The sequence below is a fragment of the Equus asinus genome, chromosome 21 (assembly GCF_041296235.1).
Source record: "Equus asinus isolate D_3611 breed Donkey chromosome 21, EquAss-T2T_v2, whole genome shotgun sequence".
Lineage (NCBI taxonomy): Eukaryota > Metazoa > Chordata > Mammalia > Perissodactyla > Equidae > Equus > Equus asinus.
In genome coordinates, this window is record NC_091810.1 from 50,622,075 (window position 1) to 50,639,118 (window position 17,044).

The 17,044-nt window shown below is 36.9% G+C and overlaps 1 protein-coding gene across 50 annotated transcripts in view; it reads left to right on the forward strand.

Annotated features, from left to right (window-relative positions):
* The window catches only part of MAP4 (microtubule associated protein 4), a 186,364-nt gene that overhangs the window by 78,695 nt on the left and 90,625 nt on the right, over window positions 1-17,044 (forward strand). For all 50 annotated transcript variants that reach the window (XM_070492486.1, XM_070492492.1, XM_070492495.1 and 47 more), the window contains exon 3: window positions 12,866-12,934. In XM_070492486.1, the coding sequence (XP_070348587.1) occupies window positions 12,866-12,934 (69 nt within the window). The remainder of the gene's footprint in view (window positions 1-12,865; window positions 12,935-17,044) is intronic.

The following is a 17,044-nucleotide window of genomic DNA, read 5'->3' on the forward strand; positions in this document are numbered from 1 at the left end:
AGCAGGCTCACTATGACATTCTTCCTCACAGCACACACGCCCTCAGCTTCTTGCTACTTCCCTTCTCTGCCAGACCGACTTGCCAGCTCTGGGACTCTGAAATCTCTTGTGGGAGAGGAGAGTAAAAAAATAAATTTGAGGGACCAGCCCCGTGGCTGAGTGGTTAAGTTCATGTGCTCCACTTTGGCAGCCTGGGATTTCACTGATTTGAATCCTTGGCGCGGACATGGCACTGCTCATCAGACCACACTGAGGCAGCATCCCATATGCCACTACTCGAAGGACCCACAACTAAGAATATACAACTATGTACTGGGAGGATTTGGGGAGAAAAAGGAAAAATATGAAATCTTTAAAAAATAAATAAAATAAATAAATTTGAATATACTTATATCTCAGAGCATGTGATTAGTTTAAAAAACTTGTGTTGTAGGGCCAGCCTGGTGGCGCAGTGGTTAAGTGTGCATGTTCTGCTTCGGCGGCCCTGGATTTGCCAGTTCAGATCCTGGGTGCAGACATGGCACTGTTTGGCAAGCCATGCTCTTGTAGGTGTCCCGCAAATAAAGTAGAGGAAGATGGGCACAGATGTTAGCTCAGGGCCAGCCTTCCTCAGCAAAAAGAGGAGGATTGGCAGCAGATGTTAGCTCAGGGCTAATCTTCCTCAAAAAAAAAGAAAAAGAAAAAAAAAAACCCCTTGTGTTGTTTATAATGCTATATGTACTTAGCTGAGAAAGCTTTCATTTCATGAAATGGGAGTCCCTCTGGGTTAGTCAGTCAGCGAAAGAAGGCAGTATAGCATCTTTTGAATTAGGACTTATCCAGTAATGTGCAGTGCTCCAATGATTAGAGTCCGACAAGTCTTACCTGCGGGGAAGTATGCAAACCTTTTTCATACTCTAAAACCTAATTGTTCTTATGTTGTAATGTTGTTTTTATTCTTCTCTCCTGGGCTTAGATTTTCAGATCATTAGGTGTTATGTGTATGGTAGAATCTCAGTCTCTCTTCCATTCTCTTCTATCCTCCTTGTCTTACTTTTCTTCTGGTAAATTGCTTATTTCTTAGTCTCACAATTATTACCTATTCTGGTAATGTCATTTAAGCTTTTTATGTAAGGCAAAAGTAAATTTTTTTAAAAGATTTTATTTTTTTCCTTTTTCTCCCCAAAGCCCCCCAGTACATAGTTGTATATTCTTCGTTGTGGGTCCTTCTAGTTGTGGCATGTGGGACGCTGCCTCAGCGTGGTTTGATGAGCAGTGCCATGTCCGCGCCCAGGATTCAAACCAAAGAAACACTGGGCCGCCTGCAGCGGAGCTCACGAACTTAACCACTTGGCCACTGGGTCAGCCCCAGCAAGAGTAAATTAATGTCAGTGTTCTTAACAAGGTTACTTTGTAGTTTAGTGATCAATTTATAGTTATCTATAATTGGTTTATAGATTAATCAATCTATAGTTGATCAATCTACAGTTAATAGCAATAAGAATAATAACAGTTGTTAACATTTACTTAACACAGTACAGTTGACACAGTACTGCCTCCAATATTGCATTTAGTCCTCATGGTAACCATGGAAGGTAGATATTTTCCCATTTTCTAGGTGAGGCTATTAAGGCTTAGAAAGCACAAGGGAGTTGCATTTGATCACTTAGTTAATAGTGATAAAATCACAGCATGAACCCAGATCTTCTGATTTTAAACCCCATGTTCTTTCTATGAAACCATACCATCTTCATGAATGCATACTTTCTTTTTGATTTAATATCTCCTAGATAGTATTTTTCATAATTAAATATTCACTTATGTAACTCAAAAGTCAGAAATATTAGACATATAAATATTATGTTCAGGAATATGAATGAGTCATTTGCATAAAGAACATGAACTTGAGGGCTCTGCTGCTAATTCATATGAATTTGTAAAGTCTTCGCTTTCCTAGACAACTGTTTTCACATTTTCCCTTCTCTGATCAGACCTCTAGCACTTGCTCTCCTGTTCATATTCTCAGTTGATGTCCTTTAGAACAGAGAATCAATAGACTCAAATCAGAAGAGAACTTCTCCATAGTCCCCCCACACATCTCCTTCTAACCTGCCTTGTCTATGCCCTTTACTCTGCTACTGTTTTTTTGTTAGTATGTATATTTTTACATCTTTATTTAGATATACAATAAAGTGCACATATTTAAAATATGCATCTTGGTAAGTTATGACTTATGTGTATACTATGAAACATCACCACAGTGTAGATAATGAAAAATCCATCATGCCTCCATAAACGTTTATTAAAGGCAGGAAAAGTTGAAGTAATTAATTGATAAGTGAAATAGATGTCCATATTAAGAATCATTTTCCTCACCATCTTGCTCTTTGTGTATTTTAGGTTTCTGCTAGCCAGAACAAAATAAACAGTCCTATAAAATTTTCAGATGACCTGCTTTTCTGCAAGGTTTGCTAACATTTAAAAAGTAAACAATTTAAACAAACTCCTTCTATTGAAGGAAAAATAAAATTTTATTTTAATGTGTCTTCTTAAAATTATTTTATTGGCTTATAACATTGTGTAATTTCAGCTGTACATTATTATTTATCAGTTTCTGTGTAGACTGCATCATATGCACCACCAATAGTGTAGTTTTTATCCGTCATCATACATTTGTGCCCCTTTACCCCTGTCGCCCTCCCCCCTGCTCTGCTGTTACTCTTGTTGTAGGTGAACTGCTCATTCTCTCACTCAAGGGCACTACCATAGCAATTGTTTTTTCTGTCTCCTGCATCATCAGTTCCTCTCTTTCAGCTAGGTCATTCATCAGCATCAAACATACCCTCATTTTTTTCCTTCACTTAAAAAACATCCTGTTTCAACCCCATGTCCGTCTCATCTACTTTTTTTTATTCTGCTCCTTCTTTGAAAAAGATGTATCTACTACCTTTCTCCAATTCCTTTCCTCTCATTCTCTCTTGAGCCCAGTCCTATCGGACTTTAAGCCATGCCATGCCACCCAAACTGCTCCTTTTACAGTACAAGACCTTTACATTGCCAAGGATGCATCCAGGATGACTCTAAGGGTTTTGGCCTGAGCAACTGAAAGGGAAGGAATTGCCATCATCTGAGATTGGGAAGGCTGTAAAAGGAGTAGATTTTGAAGGGAAGATAAGAAATTCAGCTTGGGATATGTTGAGTGTGAGTTATCTGTTAGTGGAGAAGATAGCCAAGTGGAGAAGAGCAGTAGGCAGCTAGATGAAAGAGTCTGGAGTTCAAAGGAGAGTTCTGGGTGGGAGATACGAATCTGGAGGTTGATGATATTTAAAGCTTTGGCTAAAGATGATCTTCTGCAATTCTTTAAGATTGAATATAGATGTAACCTTCCAAAAACATTCTCTGACTTTCATCCCGACTCCCTTCTGCCCCCTCACCACAAGCCTCTCTGTTTTCATCTTCCCCTTGGTAAGTGCCTTTCTTCCCTGGGCCTTCCTTTCTCATAGCACTTGTAAGGTCATAATGAAACTGTTTGTTGTCTCACACTTAAGCTACTATAGAGTAGGAATAATATTTTGTTTCTTTTTATATTCCATGCAGAATGACACATTTAGCAAAAGCAGAGAGATATAGAATAGGTCAAAGTGTACCAGCAACCTCAGGTTGCTCAGTGGTAAGAAACAAAAGGTTAAAGTGACAAGTGACAAGAGAGAACCATGGAGAAGCACACTGAGTGAGATCATGCAGTCTCTCTATGGGGAACTCTGAGGGGACTGAGAAACATGGTCAGATCTACATTAAAGAGAGATCACTGCTCTTAGTCTGTGGCAGATGTACAATCTTTTGCTTGTTAAACTGAATTGAAATAGTTTTGTTTGCTGTTAAACTGAACTGAAATCATTTTGTTCAGGCTTAGGTTATGTTAATGTGCAGACTAACAAGCAATTATGTCTACAAACCAAAGTGGTAGGTATTTATTTAGGCAGGCGTAAATATCCAAGCCTTAACACCCTGTTAATTGTCTTGTTATATTTGGGGAAGTTTGTATCTATGCATAAAAAAGTCATATGAGGGGCCGCCTGGTGGCGTAGTGGTTAAGTTTGCGTGCTCTGCTTCGGCGGCCCTGGGTTTGCAAGTTTGGATTCTTGGCGCGGACCTGTACACTGCTCATCAAGCCATGCTGTGGCAGCTTCCTGTATACAAAATAAAGAAAGATTGGCAGAGATGTTAGCTCAGGGACAATCTTTCTCACACACACACACAAAAATAGTCTCATGACATTTTTGCAAAGATTGTTTTCTGACTTTGATTTGAAAATGTACTCTTGGGGCCGGCTCCGTGGCACTCCGCTGCGGCGGCCCAGGGTTTGGATCCTGGGCGCGGACATGGCACTGCTCGTCAGGCCACGTTGAGGTGGCATCCCACATCCCACAACTAGAAGGACCTGCAACTAAGATATACAACTATGTACAGGGGGCGTTTGGGGAGATAAAGCAGGAAAAAAAAAAAAAGAAAATATACTCTTAACTAAGTTTCTTTTTGGAAAAGAAGAGAAAAATAGTTCTAACAGTGGTAGTTCATAATAATGATACCCTAGTGTAAAAGAAAAGCAGTCACCCCTTGAGAAGAGGTCAATTTGTTAGGTTCTTTTTGTAGCTGAGAAATTCTGAGAGCTGAATAGGGCACAGATAAAGAAAGAAACAACATTCTACCCATAAACCATCATCCTAACCCAGCTATCTTCTGTGTCCTTTTTTGTTTCTTCGAACCCTTTTCCCTCAGATAGGAAAGTTCTGTTGTTCTTAGGCACAGGCTCCAAGTGAGTTGGGAGGAACGTTTGTTTCTTACAGTCAAATTGCTTACTCTGGAAATGGTGCAGACATCTTTGTTTATGATCTCTCAGTGAAACCACAGCAGTATTCCTCCCTCCCTCGTGTAGATTGCATCTCTGGTAGTGAAAACAAGGAAATAGCACATGACTCAGGGTCTCCTGGTATTGATCTTGTTTGAAATCTTCTGTTAGTAGCTTTATACCCCTGATTATAAAAACAAAACTTCCCTGTTTGTGAAGAAAATTAGAAAATTAAAGTGTTTTAAAAGTACAACCTCTGGGGCCGGCCTGTTGGCGCAGCGGTTAAGTTCACACGTTCTGCTTCTCGGTGGCCTGGGGTTTGCCGGTTCAGATCCTGGGTGTGGACATGGCACCACTTGGCACGCCATGCTGTGGTAGGCGTCCCACATATAAAGTAGAGGAAGATGGGCACAGATGTTAGTTCAGGGCCAGACTTCCTCAGCAAAAAGAGGAGGACTGGCAGTAGTTAGCTCAGGGCTTATCTTCCTCAAAAAAAAAAAAAAAAAGTACAAACTCTGATACTTTGCTTTGTTTTTAGAAATTTTAGGTTAACTTTGGAGTTCTTTCGTTTGCACTCTCCCTCCTTATGTCCCATCTGCCATTCCACATACACATTGGCAAGCACATTTATTCCAATCATTCATTCATTCTATAAGCAAATATTTATCGAGACCACTATGTTATGAAGGAAAAAAAAATGAACCCAAACAGTTCGATAGAGAAGATAGTCAAATGCCAGAAGAAAAGAGCAAATAAAGAGTTGTGAGATTTGAGAGGAGTGAGATGCTTATCTGATTTCAACACTAGATGGAGAACAAGAATCTTGTCTTTGGGAAGAAGGAATGGAGATCCAAAGCACAGCTATAGAGATGAGAGCTTCAGTGCAGATGCTTTAGGTTTCTGTATGTGGTGGTAGAGAGTGGAGGAAGTCTCTTCTGAAGGGAGTTCATATTTTCTTTGAAAGAGGCGAGGTCATATGCTGAGAAATGGGGGTGGAAGGGGTTGGAGGTTTGAGGAGAACAGGGGTGGTTTAGAATAGACATTGCAGAATGTGGAAGAATGAGTTGACAAGAAACATTTAGGCCAAGTAAAGGTTGGTAATGATGAATTTATAGTGGTATATCAATCTGCCTTTGTTTTAGAAACAGCCAGCCAGTTTTTCTTAATAGGGGAAACTGGGTATAGGTACATAGGACTCTCTGTACTATCATCACAATTTTTCTGTAAATTTAAAACTATTCTAAAATGAAAATTTTATTTAAAAATTTAAAATTCAGATAAGTGAAAATCTCCCTTGACTCTCACTTAATCCTATTTATTTCTCAAGAGGAGTGCTTTAAGATTATGTACTATGTATTTACATACATAAATTCAGAAATTTATGACCTTTAGTTTTAAACAAATAGGATCAAATCATATGCATTGTTTTTTTATAACTTATTCTTTTTACTTTATGTCTTGGAAAATTTTCTATCAGTATGTGTAAATTATTCTTTGTAACTTCGGCATTGGTCTAAAGTGACAGTCTTGAAACTTTAGTCACATACCTATATGAGAATTCTGAAAATTTTTGTCTCCTTTGTACATTTTTAAGTTGGCATCTAAGTTTTTTTAGCAAAGGCTTAAATAGCTGAAAAGCCTGTAATTTTCAGAATGTTTTACTTTTGCTCCATAAAAATGAGTTAATATCACTCTTTTAAAACAGATCCAAATGCTTTTAAATATATAGCATTTTTATTCCCATCATCTATTTTAAAAATGCATGAACAAGCTGTTCTTTATCATTGGAAATGTAAATCCTCCTTTGGATTCCTTGAACTCTTACTTGTATTCTATGTCTCTCATAGACTTTTGTCCTAATGTAATATATTTTTATACTTGAAAGGTTTTTTCTTGATTGTTTTCATGTTTCTATAACAAAATATGTATGTAAATTTTAACTTAAAAAGTTTCTGTAACCCTAAGACTCTTAAGTATTAACTTGGTTCAGAAGAACTTTATTACCACAGTTACTAGTAGTACATAGTTGATCACATATATTACAATTTTTGATAAATTATTACTAACCATAAAAGTTGAATTTGATTGAAAGTTTTTTTTAATGTGGTAATAGAGTGTTATTTTTTTTTCACTTATTTTATTGAGGTCATAATAGTTTACAACATTGTGTAATTTCAGGTGTACATTATTATTTATCAGTTTCTGTATGGACTACATCATGCTCACCACTAATAGTCTAATTTTTATGTGTCACCATACGTATGTGCCCTTTTACCCCTTTCACCCATCCTCTAACCCCCTTCCCCTCTGGTAACCACTAATCTGTTCTCTTTGTCCATGTGTTAGTTTATCTTCCACAAATGAGTGAAATCATGCAATGTTTGTCTTTCTCTGTCTGGCTTATTTTGCTTAACCTTATACCCTCAATGTCCATCTATGTTGTTCTAAATGGGACGATTTTGTCCTTTTTTATGGCTGAGTAGTATTCCATTGGGTATATATACTACATCTTCTTTATCCAGTCATCAGTAGGTGGGCATTGGGTTGCTTCCACGTTTTGGCTGTTGTGAATAATGCTGCAGGGAACATAGGGGTGCATAAATCTCTTTGAATTGTTGATTTCAAGTTCTTTGGATAAATACCCAGTAGTGGGATAGCTGGATTGTATGCTATTTCTATTTTTAATTTTTTGAGAAATCTCCATACTGTTTTCCCTAGTGGCTGCACCAGTTTGCATTCCTACCAGCAGTGTATGAGGGTTCTGTTTCCTCCATATCTTCTCCAACATTTGTTATTTTTTGTCTTGTTAATTATAGCCATTCAGACAGGTGTAAGGTAATATCTCTTTGTAGTTTTTGTTTGTATTTCCCCAATAATTAATGATGTTGAATATCTTTTCATGTGCCTGTTGGCCATCTGTATATCTGTATTTGAAAAAATGCCTGTTCATATCCTCTGCCCATTTTTTGATGGGTTGTTTGTTTTTTGTTGTTGAGTTATATGAGTTCTTTATATATTTGAAAATTAACCTCTTGTCAGATATATGATTTGCAGATGTTTTCTCAATATTGAGAAATATTTGTGGGTTGTCTTTTCATTTTGTTCGTCATTTCCTTTGCCTTTCCTTGGTCTGATGTAGTCCCATTTATTTTTTCTTTTGTTTCCCTTGCCTGAGTAGACATGGTGTTTGAAAAGATACTGCTAAGGCCAGTGTCAAAGATTGTACTGCTTATATTTTCTTCTAGGAGTTTTATGGTTTCAGGTGTTACATTCAAGTCTTTAATCCATTGTGAGTTAATTTTTGTATATGGTGTAAGATAATAGTCTACTTTGATTCATTTGCATGTGGCTGTCCAGTTTTCCCAACAACATTTATTGGAGAGACTTTCCTTTCTCCATTGTATGTTCTCGGCTCCTTTGTTGAAGGTTCACCATCCATAGATGTGTAGTTTTGTTTTTGGGCTTTCAATTCTGTTCTCTTGATCTGTGTGTCTTTTTTTATGCCAGTACCATGCTGTTTGATTACTGTAGTTTTGTAGTATATTTTGAAGTTAGGGATTGTGATTTCTTTTTTCTCAGAATTGCTTTGGCTATTCGGAGTCTTTTGTTGTTCCGTATAAATTTTGGGATTCTCTGCTATATTTCCATGTAGAGTGTCATTGGGATTCTGATTGGGATTGCATTGAATTTGTAGATTACTTTAGATAGTATGGACAGTTTAACTATGTTTGTTCTTCCAATCCATGAGCAGAAGATGTCTTTCCATTTCTTTATGTCATCTTCGATTTCTTTCAATAATGTGTTATAGCTTTCAGTGTATAGATCTTTCACCTCCTTGGTTAAATTTATTCCTAGATATTTTATTCTTTTTTTGCCATTATAAATGGGATTGTATTCTTGACTTCTCTTTCTGCTAGTTCATTGTTAGTGTATAGTAATGCAACTGATTTTTAAAGTTGATTTTGTACCCTGCCATTTTGATGTAGTTGTTGATTATTTCTAATAGTTTTTTGGTGGATTCTTTAGGGTTTTCTATGTATAGAATCATGTTGTCCACATATGAGAGTTTCACTTCTTCCTGTCCAGTTTGGATACCTCTTACTTCTTTTTCTTGCCCTATCTCTCTGGCCAGAACCTCCAGTACTATGTTGAATAGGAATGGTGAGAATGAGCACCCTTGTCTTGTTCTTGTTCTCAGGGGAATGGCTTTTAGTTTTTCACCATTAAATATGATGTTGGCTGTGGGTTTGTCATATATGACCTTTATTATGTTGGGATACTTTCCTTCTATACCCATTTTATTGCAAGTTTTTATCATAAATGGATGTTGGATCTTGTCAAATGCTTTCTCAGCATCTGTTGAGATCACGTGATTTTTATTCCTCGTTTTGTTAATGTGATGTGTCACATTGATTTGCGGGTGTCAAAGATCTGTTATTTGTCTTGATTAGATCATGAATTTGTGGGTAAATGTTTTTTTGGTAGGATGAAACAGGATTTATCAATTTTTATTCTATTGTTTTTATAGACATAATGACCCAAAACCTTATACACGTAGGTAAATATGTGGGAATAGAAGCTTTATTATGGCAATGTCATCAATTCTTTGAGTAATATGCCAAGAATTCTATAGTTCATTATTACTAAAAATCATTTTCAATGTTCTGTCAGGTGACAACTTCATTATGACTTTTTTTAAATTGTGATGAAAGCAAAGAATTAGAAACTGTCTAACCTGGGAAAGGATTTGTTATTGAATCATTAGATAATTCACTTTGTTTAGGGGCTTGCTCTTGTTTCATGGATGTGTGATATTTTCTTTTATCTTTCTGAGGGAAATGATATATCCCTTTTTAAAAGTCTCCTATTTGCTATATCAACATTGTTTCCCTGGGTGATGCTTACTCTCTTTGAATGTGGTGCCTTTATCTTTTGGTAGTAGTTTTCTTCAGCTATTTGGCAATACTGTCTATTTGAGATTCCCTATGATGCATGACTGTTTTCTACCACCTGCCTGTGGCAGAAATGCAGCAGTGCTGCCAGGTGGAATGTGGGGCTCCCTGCTCCTCTGGGTATCACTGGGCACCCAATGAGTTGGCTTCCTCTTGTGTCAGAGCGTTCATTCTCTGCTCCCATCTGGTAGTTGGCACAAAACTGACTGTTGTGGGGCAGGAGAAGGAAAGTGTGGAGGAAGTCGGGCCTGGCCTGGCAGCTTTTAACGGAGTCCCATCATCTCTGCTGTCTCTAAGCTTACAGTACCCTTGGAGTTCTGCTTTCCTGTGCTGCCTTTGGACTGTGATTTCTCCTTCAGTGTGGTCATATTTGCTTTCACTTTCTTGGATATTTCTTGTAATTTCTGGTCCACTGAGGATAGAATAAGCAGTCTTTTCTGCTGTTTTTTAAGTCTTTGTGATAGTATAGTGAGGCTGACCTATGTGCTTCAGTCGGCTGTCTTTATCCACTCTTTAAATTCTTTAAAGTACTCAATTAAAACAAGACTATATATCTGTGAAAGTCTTTGTTTTTATCTCTGTCTCTGCTTCCCCACACTCCATTCTTGAGCAGTTACCTGTGGTGTTTGGTCTATATTCTTTCATATTTTTTCTGATTATTTGTGTGTGTGTTGTTTTTTATAATGCTATTAAGCCATATTTGCTTTTAATTTTTCTTAAGGTTTCTTGACATCTTCCCCTATCAATACATGAAGAGCTACCTATTTCTTTTAATAGATGCATATTATTTCACAGGTTAGTGAATCTGTTGGTGGGCATTTGTTACTTTTAAAAAATGCCATAGTAAACATCCTTTTTACATTCATTTTTGTGTGCTTTTCTGTCTTTCTTTGAACTACATACCTAAAATGGTTTGTTGAGTTAAGCAGGTATTTGAAATTTGATAGAGTGCCAAATTGTCTCATAAAAACGTCATTCCAATTTAGATTCCCCCAGTGGTGTATCAGATTACCTATTTTCCTACACTTTTGCCAAAACTGGCTATTATCAAAATTTAAAAAGATTTATCACTCTCATGGTCATAAGATGGTATCATTTTTTGTAATTTGCATTTTATTTTATTTATTTGCAATCTGCATTTTAAGATGAGGCAGATTTTTTAAAATATGCATTCTTTCTTGAGCAAGGAAGAATAAATTTTATAAACTTATGTGTGAGGGTAAAAGGGAATTTATTTGTATCAAATATGTTGTATCCCATATTTGGCAGCCCTCTGGATAAGTAAAACATAATATGTGAAGCCCTGCCATGGTGTATGGTGCATAGTGGGTATGTAATGAAAGTCTGTTGTCTTTCACTCCTTTATTTCTCTCTTCTTCCAGTTAATTGATATTTTCTTTTTGGTCTGCCTTGTTCTTTTAGGTTATCCTCTTTAGCTGTTCCTCTGTTATCTGAGATAACAGAATGAATGATCTTTTCGATGAGTTTGTGTGAAAGATTTCTGCCTTGTATTTGTGAGAGCCAGGAGGTTGGACAGTGTAGTTTCTTGTCTTCCAGAGTAAAATCTTACATTTTATATTTTTGTGGCATACATTCTAGATTTTCACTTGTCTTATGAAAAATATCTCTGTGAGGTTCTTGAGAGTGATTTGTAGGACACTCTTAGGTTGGCAGGCTGACTGCAGAGCTGGACAGTTTGCTGAAATGTTAGATATAGTCAGAGCCTTTCAGAAAATGTTGTACATCCTCAAATTGATCAACATAGTCAATGCAGTTGCAGTCAAGAGTCCATCTGGATTTTTGTGTAAATCAATGATTCTAAAATTTATAAGGAGCTAGAATAGTAAGAACAATTTTGGAATGGACCCAATTTGGAGGACTTACATGACGCTCATTTCAAGACTATGGAAATTCGGTAATCTGGACAGTGTGTTATTGGCAAAACGGGTAGATTTATAGGTCAGTGGAACAGAAGAGAGTCCTGAAATAGATTCACATGTAATATGGTCAGTTGATTTTCAACAAAAGTGCAAAGGCAATTCAGTGGAATAAGGATAGTCTTCTCAACAAATGATACAGGAACAGTTAGATGTCCATATGCAAAAATATGAACCTAGATCCATGTTTTACACCATATACAAAATTTAACTCCAAATGTATCATAGGCCTCAACGCGAAACCTAAATTTGAAAACTATAAAACTTCTAGAGGAAAACGTAGGAGAAAATCCTGTGACCTTGGGTTAGGCAAAGATTTCTTAGATACCTCACCGAAAGCATGAAAGAAGAAATGATCAAAGTTTAAAACTTTTGCTTTTCAAAAGACCCAGTTAAAAAAATGAAATTACAAGTTATAGACTGAGAGAAAATATTTGCAAAACCCATCTGATAAAGAGTTGGTATTCAAAATATATAAAGAATTATCAAAACTCAATAATGAGAAAATAAGCAACCCAATTAAAAAATAGTAAAAAAAATTTGACTATTCAGTTCACCAAAGAAAATAAAGGGATGGCAAATAAACACATGAAAAGATGCTCAACATCCTTAGTTATTAAGGAATGAGACACAACTATACTCTATTAGAATAGCATAAAATTTTTTTAAAAAGGTCATCTGTTCCCAGAAGTGTTGCTGGTGATCTCCATGTAATCCTCAAGTGTGGGAGCAATGATGGTGCCCTGGACTTTTTATGTGGAGGTTGTTTTAAATGGCCCTGTGTCCTTGGAGCATTTGATTTGAATAAGATACCGTACTTTTGGTGCTTCATGATGGTTTTATTGAATATAATGGTAATCTTTGACAATTTACAGGACAGAAAAGAGTTTGGCTTGCTGTTAGGAAGGCCTCTCCTATAGTTGTGGTGCTTAACAGAGCTTGGGCACCGTAGAAATTAATGACGTTAGTTCTGTTCTATGTTTCTGGGTTTCCTTTTATTGGATCTTTAAATTCTCGACAGATTTTTATCTGTTTTAAGCTAATGCTGTAAAGAGTGACAAAAATTTTACTAAGTTAGACAGTAGTTAGGTCTGTTTTTCATTTTTCTATGTGTCAAAATGAGTAATTATTCTTTGTGGTTGTTGCAGGTACTCCATCTTCTAAACCAGCAGTGCTAGCCAATGGTGATCACGGAATAGAAGGGAATGATACTATAGGTAAGTGGTTCCCAGGATTCCCCAAAAGTGTGGGTGAAGCAGTCACAGCAAACACCTTGATAAGCTCCTTTGAAGAGGATTGTTAGTAGAAGCATATGGATTATTTCTAAGGATATTGGTTGTTCTTGTTGGATGTACTATTTAAACTCGGGGCATCTGCCTCATAACGTCTCCAACAGTGGAAATAGAAGAATGAATTTCCTTTGATGTTCTTTGAATATTTGTTGTAGTTGTACCACACAAGAGCTAGATCAAGCTAAAAAATATGCTTATAGATGCAGAATAATCATCATCAAAATATGATGTATTGGAGGGCTTTGTCTACTACAATTCTTTAGGTAGGTCTTATCTCAGAATGCACACTTTACCTAGTTTATTTTCCATGGCTTAATGTTAGGAAGCCTGTGAGCTACAAGTTAAAAGTTCTTCCCTTTCTCTTTTGCCCTCAGTCTGTTTTTCCTTTATTTGTTCCTTAACTGTTACTCTTGAAATCTGTCTCTAACTTGAACTTAGTCCATTACTAGGGCTTTGATAGTCTATCAACGAGCACTGAGTTCCACCTCATGGCTGGCACCAACCCCCTGTCCCCAGTGAGCAGTTCTGTGGTGAGCAAAATTCTCAAAGCAGTAGCAGGGTCCACAGGGATGTACTTTGTAAATCTTTTCTTAGGTAACTGATATGAGAATCATACTGAATTTTTATAAATAACTGCACTTAATTTGCAGTTGTTGTCAGGCTGACACTGTTGACCCAAATGAATAGATGATCAAGCACATTGTTCTCTGCAGCCAAGTGTGATTTTAACTGGGGCATAGCATTTGGTTCATATCGCCGCAGTGGAAGCAAGCATTCGACACGTACAGTGGCTCTATTCTCTCCTTGTATGCAAACCTCAGCTTTGAGAAGCCTTTCCTTGAGCCACCATAGGATTTCTTGTTTCTAAGGCTTTCAAAAAGCCTTCTGTTAGTAATAGCAAATTACTCCAGGATTTATTCTTTCTTCTATGACCTTTGTACCTCAGATTTATTGATGACTAGGTTCAGTTTGTTACGAATGTTAGTTTTACTCAGTGGCGTCAACATCCTTATTAACAACTTATAAATTAGGAACTCTTTGCTTTAAAAGCTAGAAACAACCGGAAGTGCCACCTTATCTTCCACTTTTATGAACTGAAATTTTTTTGATAATCGTTTGTGGTAGTGACTGTTTCTGTGCGTGCTTTGAAAGCAAAGTTGTCTGTGTAATTTGGTTTTAAGAAAACATTTATAGAAATATCCCCATGATTAAAGGAGAAGAAGATTGAACATGAACTTTAAAAAATGAGTAAATTCGACTTTCTTTCACCAGGAGGCAGTGCCAGGGGAAGGAAGGGCTTGGAGGGGATTAATTTGATTAGCCAGTTGAAAAGAGTGGATGACCACATTTTCATCCAGGAAGGTTTCTTCTCCAGCAGGATGTCAAGTATGACCAGAAGAGACTCAAACTTTATGTAGCAGTTGCTTCCCACTGCCATATCTTAATAGTGCAGGAAAAAAGAAAGGGAAAAATCTGCAGCTTGGCTCTTACTGTTTCAAGATTCTAGTTTCCTGGTGGCAAAAAAGAGCCCAGCTGTTGATATACTGCCCAGTGACGACATGAGAGCAGATCTTGCTGCTCTTGGACACGTCTTTATCCTTGGGTAGAATATAGTTTGCACACTTAGGAAGATGTTTGCACTCTGAATTTGACTTCCTGACTATAATAAAGCAGATGCTTTACTGAAAATGTGCATGTTTCCTTGGGAGTGGAAGGTAGTAGGGAGGGGGCAAAGAGTGCATGTTTTTGGAGCATGCTGTGACTTCACGTTTGGCTATCACTAACTGGAGTATGTAGCTCAGTGCCATTTTGAAAATTCTCATTTTTCTTTCCTTCAGAATGTTATCTATAGTCCTAAGAACAGAGCAGCTCCACTGATAGCGTATAAAGAGTTTATGAGCATCTTGCTATGTTGAATTTGTGCTAATTACTAATGACCTGTGCTTTCCCGCCCTTTCCCCCCCTTCCTACTTCTTCCTCCCTTTCTATTTTTCTCCTCCTAGAAGCCTAGCGTGTCTCTCAACACTGGGGCTGCGGCAACACCAGACCAGTGATCTTTCCTAAGCACCGTTACACTTCTAAAACCTTCAGCATTTTGCAGAGCTTTGCTTTTCCTTCCTGGACACCATATAGAAGAAGCTGAGTGTAGTTCTTCGGGGCCTATTTCTGCTGATGTCTGAGCAAACCACCTGCTTCCTCTTGGGCTCTGCAGGGCTTGATGGAATCTCCTTTCCCTTTGTGAGCACAAAGTAAAGATGAATTCTTTTTAACTTTAATATTTTATGAAGATCATCTAATGTCTTTTATTTCTTATTTTTTAAAACTCATTTTATCATTTAATTCAATCTCACATTTTTCTTTCCTTTAAACATTTTTAGTTGGCCTTTTTTCATTTGATTTTCAGATTTTCAACATGAATCAGGACGTTGTAACACCAAATGAGAATGTGTGCTTTCATAAAGGGATTGAGTCCACCAGTACTGCAGGGCACCTCCTTTTCCTCTCCCTCCCCTTTCCTCCTCTGAGCTTGCTTTTAGGGAAGGGTAATTTTTCATGCTACCTGTGTTTCTCTCCACCTTACTAAAATCTGAATAATGATAGCTATTTTAGTTTAAAGTTTTCTAATTAAGCATAGCTCTGATTAAACTTTGAAAAGTATTTCCTCAAATTAAATCATTCCTTGTTATTTGCAAGTTGGGCTGAAACTTTCTGTTATGAAATTATGATCTATTTGTCTACGCTTATTTTCTCCTGAAAATTTGACCTTATTATTGTGTATGGAATTTTATAACCAAAATTACTTTCTTAACATAATCATGAATTACGAAAATAAGAATCTAGATGTTAAAGAAAATGGAATCCTTTATTGTTAGAATGCCTGAGACGTTGATACAGATAGAAAGTAACTTTTTATGTAACAACATGAGAATGAAAGTAAATTGCAACACATTGAAGAACCACAACCAACGTATCAGATTTATAATGAAATGGTTATCTGATTGAACTAAAACTCTGTTCAGGATTAATATCTAGTATTCCTTTGATCTCTGGAGATGCCTTTCTGCAGGCTGCCAGTGGGATTGGTGGATCACACATGACGACCCATGTGTCAAGTCCTTTACCATGGACATTTGCGTTTATACCCAGACATTCCGAGGATTGTCTCAATGGAACTGTCTTATTCTCGTTCCTCATTTTTCCAAACTAATAGCTAAAACATCTACAACCATTTGGGATAAGTACCATGGAACTTTTGAAATGATAAGCTTTAATTGGATTTTTAGAAATAAAATATAAACCATGGACTACTTTGTGAAATCTTAGAGGAGTTCTGGTTTAAGATCTGAAATGTGAAATATTCTTTTTAATTTTTTATCCTCTTACTGATTATGCAGGTTTTTATAATTGGCAAGTTACTAATTATTTCAGATTAAATTAAATAAATGGCACTATGTTCTGAGGAAGATTTTGAGATGTACGTTGTTTTAGATCTTCTGATACAAAACTACTTTTGAGATGGAAAAATCAGAATATTATGAAAGTTTGAAATGAGTCCCTGCAATGACTTCTGGAATTTAGGAAGCATTTCCCTCTTCTGGTCACAAGGATCTGGTCATAAGGGGGTGTTTCTCTGCCAAGAATTCCTTCTATGGATTCTGGAGAGAAGACCCATAAAGGAGACACATTTTAGAGGGAAGAGCTTATGTTTACCTTCTAAGCAATTGATAAAATATGAAAACTTACCATAGGAGAGCACACCATCACGTAAAACAGAGCTCTTTCCCTTTGGTGTGCAGTCATTTAATGCTTTTTGGTTTTCTGTGGGTTTTTTTCTCTTCTCTTCTCTTTCTTTCTTTTTTTTTTTTTTTTTTTTTGCCGGGGAATTTTTCAAAACTGGTAGTGCTAACTTTTAAAAATCATGTTTGACGTTTTTCTCTCACTTCTAACCAGTCTCTGCAGCTTGTCTAAGTGACAGGTGGGCAGAGAAGCTTGGGTGTGATTCTGCTATGGCAGAGGTCAAAGGCAAACACTCAC